The following is a 13,420-nucleotide window of genomic DNA, read 5'->3' as shown; positions in this document are numbered from 1 at the left end:
TCCGGGCACAGCACTGTCACTCTGCGTGGCACATTCCCCTGGGGATACCAGGGCACCGATGCCACCCCGCACAACACTGGGGACACCCAGACACTTCTGTCATCCCTCAAAGCACTGTCCGTTGTCCTAGGGAGACCCAGGTACCCCAGTAACCCCGCGTGGCGCTGTCCCCTGCACTGGGGACACTCAGCTATCCCTGTCACCCTACATGGCACCGTGTCCCGTGCCCACCTGTTTGGCTCCGGCACCACAGTCCCCCCGCTCCAGGGGGGCCTGTGCATGGTACAGCCCCCGGCACGGCTGCCCCCCTGCCTACTGTCTCCTCCCGATGGTCCCCTGCTGTCCCCAAGCTGCCCACGGCGGGTGCCCGCTGTGGCACGTGCCTGGCATCCACGTCCCAGCCTGGCCCCGCTCCTGGCTGCCGCGGGGGCTGCGGCAACACCGTGCCAGGGCAGAGTTGGTGGCAGATCTGGGTCGCGGCGCCGGCCGGGGCCAGCCCAGCCCAGTGGCACCGGGGGCTCCGTGGGTGCTCCTGCTCCCGCCGTGGGGAAGTTTTGGGGGTGCCAGCACCCTCCCGGGTGCCATGTGCCGGGCGCTGCCCTGGCCCCCAGCCAGGAGAGAAAGAGCAGAGCACGGATGTGCCACCGTCGGGAAATCCTCGGAGCTAATCCCTCAGGAGGGGAGGCCTCCGGTGCCCCGGCTCTGCGAAGTACACGGGAGGGACACCAGAGCTCTGCACCCCAAAGACCCCCTGGAACCCCTCAACTGGCGGTGTCCGGGGCTTGCTGGGAGGGGTCCGGGATTTTGGGGCTCCCCAAGGCACTGGGGCAGTGGGAACACCCTGACACCCCACAGGACGTGCCCTTGCCCTGAGTCACGGGGCGGGTGCGCGGTGCCGTGGCACCTCCGGCCGGGAGAACCGCGGCAGCTCCCGGAAGGATGTGTGGGGCCAGGCTGGCACGGGAACGGGGGGACCCGGGGGGGTCCCCAGTCCTAGGGGGAAGGGACCCTCCTGCCCGCAAGGCCGTGCCCGGACCGTGCAGGTGCTCCCGGCCCCCGCAGCTCCTCGTTCCCCTCCCGGCACGTTCCCGGTGATTATCCGTGACTCAGCCTCACGTCTGGATTGGGAAAACATCCCCGCACACGGCGCTGCGGCACACGGCGCCTGTGATGCTCGTCTGAAACCCTGATCCCCCAGGAATCCCCGGGACGGGAGTGGGGCTGCGAGGGACGGGACAAATATCTTGGGGTCTCTCTGTGGGGTCCCGCCGTGAGGCTGGGAACCCGGCACGGAGGGTCCTGGTGAAGGTGCTGTGAGCAAGGACCCCAGGCTGGGCACAGCTGGGATATTTCCGGGATATCCCGACTCTGGGACCACCCATGGGGAGCAGAGTGAGGGAGAGGGGCCACCGAAGCCACCGGGACAGGGGGGCACTGCCGCTGACGTGAGCCGGGAACGCCTCCAGAGGCCGGCTCTATGCCACGGGGGGCTCCCCACGGCTCCCTGTGCACCCCGTCATGGCAGTGCCTGTGCCAACCAGTCCATGGCACGGAGGGGGCACCTGAACGCCCCTCAACGTTGTCACATGCCACCGGATTCACCCCTAAATCCTGCACTTCCAGGGATCTGTGCACCCCTGCACCCCCAAATCCTGCACGCCTGCATCCTGCACCCCCAAACTCTGCATCCCTGTACTTCCCTGGGCGTCCTGTCCCCCTGTATCCTGCACCTCCCGGGGTCTCTACCCCTCAATCCGGGTCTGCCCCATCCCATCGTGCCAGGACCCCGCGAGGTACCCCCCACCCGCTGTGGGGTGCCCGGACGGTCAGGGGGGGACACACCCGTCACCCCGTCCGTGCCATCGGCTGTGCCCCTGCCCTTCCCGTGTCGTATCCCCCCAGGTGCACCCCCCTGCACCCCCCACATCAACAGCCCTACGGGGGACGCAGTTCGCATTTCCTTCCCCTGCCATTGCTCCCGGGGGCAGGAGGCAGCGGAAGGGCAGTGGGGCCGGTGCCCGGTGCCCGGTGCCCGGTGCCGCTGCCGTGGCCGTGCCGCGTGACGCTCGCCCCGCTTCCCGGCCGGCGCCTGCGTGCCGAGGGTTTATTTTTACTCGGGGCTGGAGCCTTGTTTACCTTGTTGAACCTTTTCCAGGAAAAGGGGGGGGGAATGTCTCCGCCGGGAGCGGGGGTTCGTTCTTGCATATCACTACCTCGGCCCCCAGGCTGGACACCGGGGGCTGACAAGGGACAGGACCCCCAATCCTGCACCCCCAGCCCCACTTGAGCACCCCCAGACCCACCGTGGGGCTGCAGCTGCCCTGTGGGTTTGGGGACACCGGGTCCAGCTGTGTCCCCGTGTCACCCTACACATATCGAGCCTCGAGTTTCCCCATCCATAACTGAGCTTTGGGGGGCAACCAAAGGTGCTGGGTGCCACCCAATTTGGGGGTCCTGCACCCCTGACCCCCCTTTCATGTGTCCCCACTGGGCGGTAAGGGTGGGGTTGGACCCCCAGTGCTGCTTTGGGGGCCAGGAGAGCGCTTGGAGGGTTGGGGTTTGGGGTGGTTTTGGGGTGTTTTCCTGCAGGGAGCAGCCCTGGCTCGGCCCCTGGCTCTTGGCTGGGGCAGCAGCTCCCGCTGCCAGAATCGTCCTCCCTCCCCGGGAACGGGAAAAATCGGGTAAACAAGGCGTTCCTGGCCCCGGGCGGGGCACCCCACGGCAGGTGGGGGCACCCCAGGACAGGCGGGGACACCCCATGGTGTCCTGGCACTGCGGAATGGGGCAGACCGGTGTTGGGGTGCAGAGAGACCCGAGGAAGTGCAGGGTCTGGGGGTGCAGGGTTTGGGGATATAGGGACCCCCCAGGAGGGTGCAGGAGTGCAGGATTGGGGGGAACAGGAGTGTACAGATTCATGGACGTGCGGGATTTAGGGATTAATGCACCCCGAGAGGTTGCAGAGACCCCAAAGGAATGCAAAATCAGGGGGTGTAGGGACCCCACGAGGATTGAGGGGTGCGGGGCCACAGGAAAGGTGCATTGGGAGAGAGTTTGGGAGTCTCAGGACCCCAGGAGAGTTCGGGGCCCCAGAAATTGGGGTGATATTGTGACATGGGGGTGCAAAAGGGGTGCAGGACCCCTGGGGGAGGGGGGACCCCAGTGTGTTCATCATGTGGGGGGGTCTGGGGAGCACCCCCACGGGGAGTAGCCATGGCAGGTGGGGATCCCTCTCACCGGCTCCCACCCGCCAAGATCTCAGGCGCTGATGTTTGTGTTCCCTCTGCAGCCTTGGGACCCCACGGGAGGGGGGGGCGAAGGGGGGTAGGGGGCGGGACAGCACCGGGAACTGCTTCAGCCTCCAGATCCCCCACATCAGACCCACCACCTGCGAACCCTCCTCCCCTTTCCCGTTCCGCCGTCACCCCATGTTTGACCTTCCCAAAAGTCAAATCTGTGAGGAAGTGGGGAGGGGGCCACCCCATTAGCCCCCCCCAACCCACAGGTCACAGAGAGGCCACGGCGTCGTGGCCAGCGGCCGGGTTGGCATCTGTGCCAGCCCATGTGAGCGAGCTCCCTTCTCCTCCTCCTCCTCCTCCTCCTCCTCCTCTTCCTCCTCCTCCTCCTCCTCTCGCGGGGAGCCCTCTCCATGCGCGTCACGTGGCGCTGGCATGTGCGCCCTGCTCCATTTTTAGCCCCAGCAGCCTCCCTGCTGCAGAGCCATGTGCGGGCGGGTGCCGGCCGGCACGTGGGCCTGCCGCAGCGGGGATGGGCACCGGCACCGGCACCGGCACCGGCCCGGGCAGGACGGGCACGGCGGGGACACGGCACCCGTGTGTGCGGATAGGGACTTTGTGTGTGTGAGTGTGTGTGTGTGTGTGTGTGTGTGTGTGTGTGTGTGTGTGTGCGCGAACATGGCTCTGTGTGTGTGCACTGTCATGGGTGTGAACATGACCGCGTGTGTGTGTGAACATGGCTCTGTGTGTGTTTGAGCACTGTCATGTGTGTGAACATGGTCACACGTGTGTGTGTGTGAACATGACCAGGTGTGTGTGTGAACATGGCTCTGTATATGTTTGAGCACTGTCATGTGTGTGAACATGGCTCTGTATGTGTGAACATGGCTCTCTGTGTGTTTGAGCACTGTCATGTAAGTGAACACGGCTGTGTGTGTGTCAGCATGGTCACACGTGTGTGTGAACATCCCTCTGTGTATCAACCCAGTCTTGTGTGTATGAGCACAGCCACACGTGTGTACAGCCACAGCCACGTGTGTGTGTGAACACAGCTGTGTGTGTGTGAGCACAGCCACATGTGTGTGTGTGAGCACAGCCACACGTGTGTGTGTGAGCACAGCCACACGTGTGTACAGCCACAGCCACCTGTGTGTGTGTGAGCACAGCTGTGTGTGTGTGAGCACAGCCACACGTGTGTGTGTGAGCACAGCCACACGTGTGTACAGCCACAGCCACCTGTATGTGTGTGAGCACAGCCACACGTGTGTGTGTGAGCACAGCCACACGTGTGTACAGCCACAGCCACATGTGTGTGTGTGAGCACAGCTGTGTGTGTGAGCACAGCCACACGTGTGTACAGCCACATGTGTGTGTGTGAGCACAGCCACACGTGTGTACAGCCACAGCCACATGTGTGTGTGTGAGCACAGCTGTGTGTGTGTGAGCACAGCCACACGTGTGTACAGCCACAGCCACATGTGTGTGTGTGAGCACAGCCACACGTGTGTACAGCCACAGCCACATGTGTGTGTGTGAGCACAGCCACACGTGTGTACAGCCAGGTTATGAATACAAGAACAGTCATGCGTGTGTGTAACACAGAACCATGGCTCTGTGTGTGTATGAGAATGGCCACACACGTGTGAAAACACAGCTGTGTGCGAGCGCAGCCACGCAGCGGGACAAACACTGCCACCCCTGTGGGTGACCACAGCCACATGTGTGGATGTGCACAATCACACGGGGGGGACAACCACAGCCCCCCCCTCCCCGTGTCTGAACAACACCCATACGTGTGCACACCCTGGTGGGGACAGCTGCTGGCAGGGCTCGATGTGACCTATGGCACAGCAGGAACCTCGGAGGGGCTTCCCCAGTGCCACACCGCGGGGGTGGCACCGCCACTGTGACCCGGCCACCAGGAGCAGGAGCACCCTGCCACTCGCAGGGGGCTGGGTGAAGGGGGATCTCCCCCCGCATGTGTTTGTGTGTCCCTGAACGCAGCTCTGCAGAGAGAGGCACATCCCCCACGTGTCCCCTGTGCGTCCCCAGCACGTGCCACGCGTGTCCCCTGTGTGTCCCCGGTGACACGGCCCCGTGTGCTGCGGGGGGGTGGAGTTTCAGCCGGGAGAGGGGGAAATGATCCTCCGTTTGTGTTTGTGTGTGCGTGTGTACGTGTACATACATGTCCGTGCCTGTCCGTACGCGTCCATACGTGTGCCGTGAGGCTGCAGTTAGGGCTGTGCGTGTGCATACATGAGTGTGCATGAGTGTGCATGAGTGTGCTCCGGGACTGCAGTCGGGGGTGCGTGTGCACGGGCTGCAGTCTCTGCGGGCTGCGCCTGTGCTGCAGCGGGGGCTGCGGTCGTTCCCTGCAGGGGGACACGCGTGTGCATGTGCGTGTCCGTGTACGCACCAGCATGCTGGGGCTGCAGCCTCTGCAGAGGGGGTGCTGCGGACTTGTGTGTGTGTGTGTGCGCGCGTTCTTGCACACGTCCAGCAGGAACTGCAGAGCTCTAGGTGTGCACGGGGGGGTTCAGTCCCTATGGGGGGTTCAGCCCCCGTGGGGGGATGTGCGCCTATGGGGAGGTGCGGACCCCAAGAATCATAGCACAGCCACCCCATCCTCGGCCCTCCCCGCGTGGGGGGCTCGTAGCGGTGGGTCCCTTTGTGTCGTCCCCCCGCCCCGCCGTGTCCCCTCCCGCCACGGGACCGGCCCGTGACCCGAGCCCCCCCCATGGGGCGGGGAGCTGGTACCGCCACTCTCGGGGGCCCCCGAGCGGCCGCCCCCGGTACTGCGGCGCGGGACCCCCGCCTCACGCGTGTCCGCGTGTCGCGACCACCACCCCCCCTGGCCCTGGGGAAGCGGCGCGGGTGGGCACCGCCCCGGGGTCCCCAGGCGGGGACCGGCCCCGCTCCTCACCCCCGGGGATCCCACCGCCTCCACCGCCGCCGGCGCATGCGCGCCGAGCCCCGTTCGCCGGTACCCGGGGTCCCGTGCCCGGTACCGACCCCCGCCCCGCCGCCCCCCCGCGCGGCTCATCCCCGCGCGGGTCATCCCCGGGGCAGGGGCCGCTCCGCGCCGATGCCCCCGGCGCCCCCCGCGCCGCCGCCCCGCGGTGCCGGCGGGCGGTAACGGGGCCCGGCCATGCGGTCCACGGCGTTCCGGGGGGGCGGGCGGCGGCGGCCCGAGGGGGCGGGCGGGGAGGAGGAGGAGGAGGAGGGGGAGGAGGGGGAGGAAGGCCCCGCTCCGCCGGCCCGGCGGCCCCGGGCCCCGCCGCCGCTGGGGGCACACACGGGCCGCGGCTGCGGGGTGGCGGAGCGGGAGCGGAGCGGGGCCGCGGCGGGGCCGGCGGCCGGCGGGGGCAGGGCCGCGGCGGGGGATGCGGGCGGGCTGCCCGGGGAGGCGGCGGCGGCGGGGCCGGGAGCGGGGCCGGGGCCGGGAGCGGGGCCCGCGGAGCCGGGGAAGCGGCGGCCCGCGGCCCGCGCAGCGATGGGCGCCGGCGGAGGGTCGCCCGGGCAGGCCGCCTGCCTGCGGCAGATCCTGCTGCTCCAGCTGGACCTGATCGAGCAGCAGCAGCAGCAGCTGCAGGCCAAGGAGCGGCAGATCGAGGAGCTCCGGGCCGAGCGCGACACGGTACGGCGGGGGAACGGGGGCGGGGGGGGCACCGGGGAGGTGGGCGGGAATGCGGCGTGGAAGGGGTTAACTCTCGCCAAGGTTAACTCCTCCTTGGGTTTTACACCCCCCCCCCCCCGATTTAACCCACTGCCCTGTGGGGTGACCACCCCCTTAGTGTTAACTCCCCCTCAGGTTCAACCTCCCTCAGGTTTAACCCCCCCCCCACCATGGGGTGACCCCCACCCTAGGGTTAACCCCCCCCTAGGTTTAACACCCCCTCCCCCATGGGGCGATCCCCACTAGATTTAACACCCCCTCCCCTTAGCTTTAACACCCCTTCCGTTGAGTAATGCCCCCTCCCCCTAGGGTTAATGGCTCCCCAACACCACCCGGGGTCCCTGGGATTGTGGTGGAATTCTGCCCACCAACAAGAAAGTTCTCGCTCCCCCTGACACCCAAGGGGTTAATGCTGCCCCCCTTTTTGGGGGTTAATAACCCCCTTCTGGGGGGTTAATACCCCACTCTTTGGGGGTTAATACCCCACTTTTTGGGGGTTGATTCCACTTCTCTTTTTTTAAATTCAATCCCCTTAATGCTTAATTTGCCCCCCCCTTGTTGGGGTAATACCCCCTTTTTGGGGGTTGATTCCACTTCTTTTTTGGGGGTTAATTCGGTGCCCTCTTTGGGGGTTAATGTGCCCCCTTCTTTGGGGGTTAATTCCCCCACCTCGTTGGGGGCTAATTCTGTGCCCCATGGGAGTTAGTGCCCCCCACCTTTGGGGGTTAGTTCTTTGGGGTGAATGCTCCCTCCTCTTTGGGGGCTTAATTCCATCCCCTTGAGGGTTAATGACCACCCCTCTTTGGGGGTTAATTCTGCACCCCATGGCAGTTATTGCCCCCCTATTTGAGGGTTAACTCGGCTCCCTTCGAAGGGTTAATGCCCTCCTTGTTTGGGGGGGTTAATGTCCCCCCATAGGGGTTAACGTCCAACTGCCCTAGGGCTTAGTGCCCCCCTTGGGGGTTCATGTGCCCCTCATGGCAGTTAACCTGCTCCCCCGTGGCACCCCAGGGGTTAATCCCCCCCCCTTGGCTGTTAATGCCCGACATGGGCCTTACAGTTCTCCCCTCCTGGGGGGAGGCCCCTTCGGGGTTCACGGGCCTCCCTTTGGGGGTTCACGACTCCCTCTGGCACCCCAGGGGTAAAGCCCTCCCCCCACCTTGGGTGTTACTGTTCTTCCCCCCTCTGGCACCCCAGGGGTTAATGCCCCCACCTTGGGTGTTACTGTTCTCCCTCCATGGCACCCCAGGGGTTAATCCCCCCCTCTTTGAGAAGTCCCTCACTGGGGGCATCTGCTACCCGCGGTGGGTTAATGCCCCCCTCCCCAAAGGGTTAAACCCTCGCCAGGGTCAGTTCTTCCCCCCCCACCCCCACCCCTGGGGTCTCTGCCAACCGCAGGGCTGGGTTCCCCCCCTCGGGGGTCGCGGGTGCCCCCCGGGGTCGCAGCCCCCCCCAGACAAAGCGGCGGGGGCACAAAGGGCGGGGGCGGGGCGGGGGTTAACGGGCCGCCGCCCGTTACCGTGGTGACCCGTGCGGGGGGGGGATCTTAAAGGGGCCGCGTCACAGGGCGGGACACGGCCACAAGGGATGTCGCCGCTCTGCTGGGGCCAGCTCGCTGCACCCCCACCCCGGGGATTTGGGGGACATCACAGCTGTGAGAGGCTGCCAGGCTTGGGGGGAACACTGTGGGGTCCTCACAGCTGAGCTGTGCTCCTTCCCCCCCCCACCACATGTGTCCTGTGTCACCCCAGAAATGCCATGCGTGCCCCCACCATAGATAACCTATTTGTATGGCCCCCCCGCACATTGTCCCACCTGCGTTGTCCCCCCGTGGGTGTTGTGTCACCCCACGGATGCTGCATGTTCCCCCCCCCCCTCCCCAGCCATGTGTCACCCTCCTGCCCGCCCCACAGCCCTGTGGGCATGTGCCATCAGCAGCGGTGGCCATGCCCAGCTGCAGTGGTGGTGTCAGCAGTGGTGGCCCCGTTTGTGGCAGGAAGGACGGGGACACCCCACGTGGTGTCACCGCAGGCAATGCCGCGTCCCCCAACATGGAGGAGCCACTGCGGCAAGTCCGTGGTGGGACTTCAGGGGCACAGTCTCCCAGGGTGACACTGCTGGGGACACGGGACTGCCACACCTGCGGGCACTGGGCTCTGCTCCCTAAAACTGGGTCCCCCCACAGCCACACCTTTGGGGGGTGCTGGGACCCCCCCACTCTGCTGTCCAAAAACAGTGTGGGCCCTGGCTGGGGACAGGTGACCATGAGCAGGAGTTACCAGGTGCTCTTTGAGCCCACAGCTAATTCCAACCCCCCTTCTCCATCCTGCATCCTCGGGGAGGACACACAGAGGGTGGGACCCCCAAATTCTCTGGTTTCTGCTGCCCCATCTCTGGAAGTATTCAGGACCGGGTTGGACCAGGTTTGGAACAGCTGGGATAGTGGAAGATGTCCCTGCAGCAGGAGAAGCAGACAGAGAGTGGCCATTTTGTGCTGTTGGACATCCAGTGGCAGCTGCCCTGGCGTGCTCAGGGGGTGACCCTGAGGTGAGCCCTCCCTCCCCTGCCTTGCAGCTCCTGGCGCGGATCGAGCGCATGGAAAGGCGGGTGCAGCTGGTGAAGAAGGACAGCGAGCGGGAGAAGCACCGCATCTTCCAGGGCTTTGAGGTGGATGAGAAGCCAGAGGCAGAGGCCTGTGAGAAGCTGCCTCTGGAGTGTCCCCAGGAGCTGCTGGAGCCTCCCCCGACCCTGCAGCCCAAGCACTTCCCCTACGGCAGGAACGGGAAGGGGCATAAAAGGTACAGAGTGCATGGGGGGGCTGCCTGGGGAGGAGGGGGGACGCTCCCTGTGACTTCACCCTCTGTTTGTGGTGCTGGCACTGCCCAGCGGCCTCTGAGGTGTTTGGAGAGGCCACCCAGCACCAGGAACACATCAAGGAGAACCCAAAGAAGGCCTGTGTGGGGGAGTGCAGGGTCACAAAATGCTGGGGAAGCCCCTCTGTAAACTGCTTAAATCTGGCCCTGGTGCAGCAGCCCTGGTTTGGGGGTGTCAGGAGCCCCCCACAGCATCCCTGGTGCAGGATGAGGATCTCTGTGCCTGGCTCAGCTCTTCTTCCTCCTGCAGGAAGCCAACATTTGGGAGCACAGAGAGGAAGACGCCTGTGAAAAAACTAGTGTCAGAATTCTCCAAAGTGAAGAGTAAAACTCCAAAACACTCCCCGGGGAAGGAGGAATCGGGCGGCTCCTTGGCTGAAACTGTTTGTAAACGAGAACTGCGGAGCCAAGAGACTCCGGAAAAAACCCGCTCACTCCTGGAGACCCCACTGAGAGCATCAGCCCCACCCAAGGGTCCTGGCACCCACCCCAAGGAGAAAGGCTTTGTCAGTGAGGCCGACGACCTGCCCTACCTGTCCACCACAGAAATGTACCTGTGCCGCTGGCACCAGCCGCCCCCGTCGCCGCTGCCACTGCGGGAGCCTTCCCCCAAAAAGGAGGAGACTGTAGCAAGTAAGGATGGAGAGAATGATGGAGAAGCTGCTGGGCTCAGCCAGCCTGGGAACAGGGCTCAGCACCCTCATTCTGAATCTGGGAAAGGGATCTCACATTCCCAAAGGGAGTGCCTGTGGCAGTGAAAAGGTCCCATGGTGCTGGCTCTTTCCAGTGCTGGCTCTGGGCTATCCCAAATCTCATTTTGGGGTCACCCCACTCTGGCTGGTGTCTCTTGGAGCAAGCAGTGAAGCAGCTTCCCATGGATGGGTGGGAAACGTGTCTCTGGCTCATGCCTTGGTGTCACAGCACCAGGGTCACCTGCTGTCCTCAAATCCGGTGCTTGTCCTGCCTTGAGCCCAGCGAGGTTGGTGCCAGTGATGGGACTGGGCTGTGCCAGGTGGCTCAGCGCTGTGGCTCAGACAGAGCCTGGCACATCCCTGGGAATGGTTTGCTTGTGTGCTTGGCCAAGGGGGTGGAGGTCAGCTCTGCTGCCCTGTGGCTGGCTGGAGATGCAGGGTTGTCAGATGGTTGTCTGCCAGATGTCCACTGTTGGCTCAGGATGGGGGTTTGGGGCATGCCAAGCCATGCTCCAGGGGGAAGGATGGGCAGGAAGGGAGCGGGGAGGTGGTGGGATGGAGCAGGGGTTGTGGGGATTCTGGTGTGGGGTACCACCCTTCTCCTTGTCCTGCAGTTCCATCTTGGAGGGACCATGTCGTGGAGCCCCTGAGAGACCCCAACCCCTCAGACCTCCTGGAGGTATGTGAGCCATCAGTGCTGGCAGTGCCACAGGGGCTTTCCAGGCTGTCTCACACTCCCAGTGCTGGTGGCATCTCATCTCCTCATCCAGCATAAGCCCCATCTGGGGTTGGGAGGCTGAGGTGGGGGATCTGGCCCTGGGATGATGTGCTGATCCCTGTCTGGTGTTGTTGCAGAACCTGGACGACAGCGTCTTTTCCAAACGGCACGCAAAGCTGGAGCTGGATGAGAAACGAAGGAAAAGGTTGGAGCAATGGGGGTCTGGAGTTCCAGACTCGCAGGGGGGGGTCCTGGGGTGTCACCCAGAGCAGGGGACAGAGCAGGGTGCAGCTGGGATGGGCCCCAGGAATGCTGCAGGAGGAGGGATGCTCTCACATCACTGGCAGCCAGTGCAGCCCCATGATCACCCTGGGGGAGTCTGGCACTGCCCCGTGGCTCCTCACTTTCCCAGCCATGCTGTTTTCCAGGTGGGACATCCAGCGGATCAGGGAACAGAGAATCCTACAGCGGCTGCAGCTCCGAATGTACAAAAGGAAAGGGATTCAGGAGTCGGAACCTGAAGTTACCTCATTTTTCCCTGAGCCAGATGATGGTGAGGCTTGGGAAGGGGGTGTTGGAAGTAGGGGTGTAGATGGAGGGGGGTCTCACACACTCTGGTGTCTCTCCACAGTGGAAAGTTTGCTCATCACCCCTTACCTGCCCGTTGTCGCCTTTGGCCGGCCCTTGCCCAAACTGACCCCACAGTGAGTACTGTGGGCGGGAGGGGATGGGGCTGGCGAGTGCCAGTGTCACTCCTAGCAAGGCACCCTGCCCATTTTGTGTCTGGATGGTGCTGTTTTGGGTCGGGAGGGTGCTGCAGTGACACCAGCTGTGCCCACAGGAACTTCGAGCTGCCCTGGCTGGACGAGCGCAGCCGCTGCCGGCTGGAGGTGCAGAAGAAGCAGACACCACACCGGACCTGTCGGAAATAAGGGAGATGCTGGGAGCTCCAAACACCTCCAGTAGCTCCAATCACCTCCAGGAGTTCCGTCCTCAGGGGCTCTGAACACCTCTAAGGCGCCAGAAGCTCTGCCATCAGTGGGTCACCGCCAGCTGCTGCCTGCTCTGTGCTGACGGATGGTTTCGTTCTGCAATCCCAGTTTTGTTCGTTTGGGTTTTGGAACGTTTCCCGGACTCATCCCCCGCACTGGCACCGCCTTCCCAGTGCCACCAGCCTGCAGCTCCACTCCTGGGGGCAGTGGGTGGATCCCAGCTCCGTTCTGGAGTCCCCCTGTGCCACCCCTGCACTGCACAGCCCGTGGCCTTGGGTTCTGGGGCTCTCCCGTGTCCGGTGGGAACACGGGGATGACCAGCACCAGATCCTGTGTCTGGGGGTGCCACAGCCCCCGGGACTCACCCGCTGCTGCCTTCATGTTGTGTTTAGTTAGAGAGCAGGATAAACAGCGGATTGTGTTGGAGCCAGCTGGGAACTGGGAAGCGCCTGGGATTCTCTTTTGGGGAGGTTTTCCCCCTCTTTGGTGGTTTTCCTCTCTGGAGCGGGGTTGGTGGGGGCAGAAGGGAGAGTTAAAAAGCAAAAATTTTTTTTTTTTTTTTTTTTTGTGAAATAGAAACCCTGTGCGCACAATTTGGGGGGTTTTAATGTTTTTTTTAAATGTAATTTAAATGTTTTGAGGCGGGCAAGGGGTTTGCTGTGAGGGGGGTGATTGTTGCCTGTCCGAGCCCCTGGGTGCTGCTGGACCCTCTTGGTGCTGGATGGGTGGGGAGGGGGTTCCATGGATGGGGGCTCCATGTGTCCCTTTTCCTCTTCTTTCTCTCTTTTTTCTTCCTATCTCCATTTTCCTCCTATCTTCCCCCTTTTCCCACATTTTTTCCTCCTTTTCCCCCCCCTGCACTGAGCCTGTGCCCCCCCAGTCTTATCCCCCCCGCCCCCTCTCTGTAATTAACCCCGAGCTTATTGAACGCCAGAAAACTCGTTTACAAAAAAAAAAATAGCAAAAAAAAACTTTAAGAAAAACAAACTTAGGAAAAAAAAAAACAAAACACCTTAAAAAACCCGGAAATTGTTCAAAAAAAAATCGATAAAGTTCTAAAACCGCCGAGTTCTAAACAAACGTTACGGGGAGGGGGTGGGGTCGCTCGCGGACACGCCCGCTCGCTGGTTTTATTTTATTATTTTTTATTGCTTTTCGTTGTTGGTTATAATTTTTTTTTTTTTTAATAAACAAGGAAAAGGCCGCTGGGTGCTGATGATTTACCCGCCCTCGGGT

The 13,420-nt window shown here is 63.1% G+C and overlaps 1 protein-coding gene across 1 annotated transcript; it reads left to right on the top strand.

The window, feature by feature from the left end:
- The first annotated feature begins 6,689 nt into the window (after window positions 1-6,689).
- MSL1 (MSL complex subunit 1) lies at window positions 6,690-13,388 on the top strand. The gene is made up of 8 exons (XM_059869149.1): window positions 6,690-6,870; window positions 9,484-9,707; window positions 10,033-10,415; window positions 11,089-11,153; window positions 11,330-11,397; window positions 11,621-11,745; window positions 11,824-11,896; window positions 12,034-13,388. The coding sequence occupies exons 1-8, from the start codon at window positions 6,727-6,729 to the stop codon at window positions 12,122-12,124; spliced, it is 1,173 nt and encodes a 390-aa protein (XP_059725132.1). The 5' UTR covers window positions 6,690-6,726; the 3' UTR covers window positions 12,125-13,388.
- The last annotated feature ends 32 nt before the right edge of the window (window positions 13,389-13,420 follow it).

The sequence above is a fragment of the Haemorhous mexicanus genome, chromosome 28 (genome assembly GCF_027477595.1).
Source record: "Haemorhous mexicanus isolate bHaeMex1 chromosome 28, bHaeMex1.pri, whole genome shotgun sequence".
Lineage (NCBI taxonomy): Eukaryota > Metazoa > Chordata > Aves > Passeriformes > Fringillidae > Haemorhous > Haemorhous mexicanus.
The sequence above is the reverse complement of the archived record's forward strand: the minus strand, read 5'-3'. Positions and strand labels throughout refer to the sequence as shown.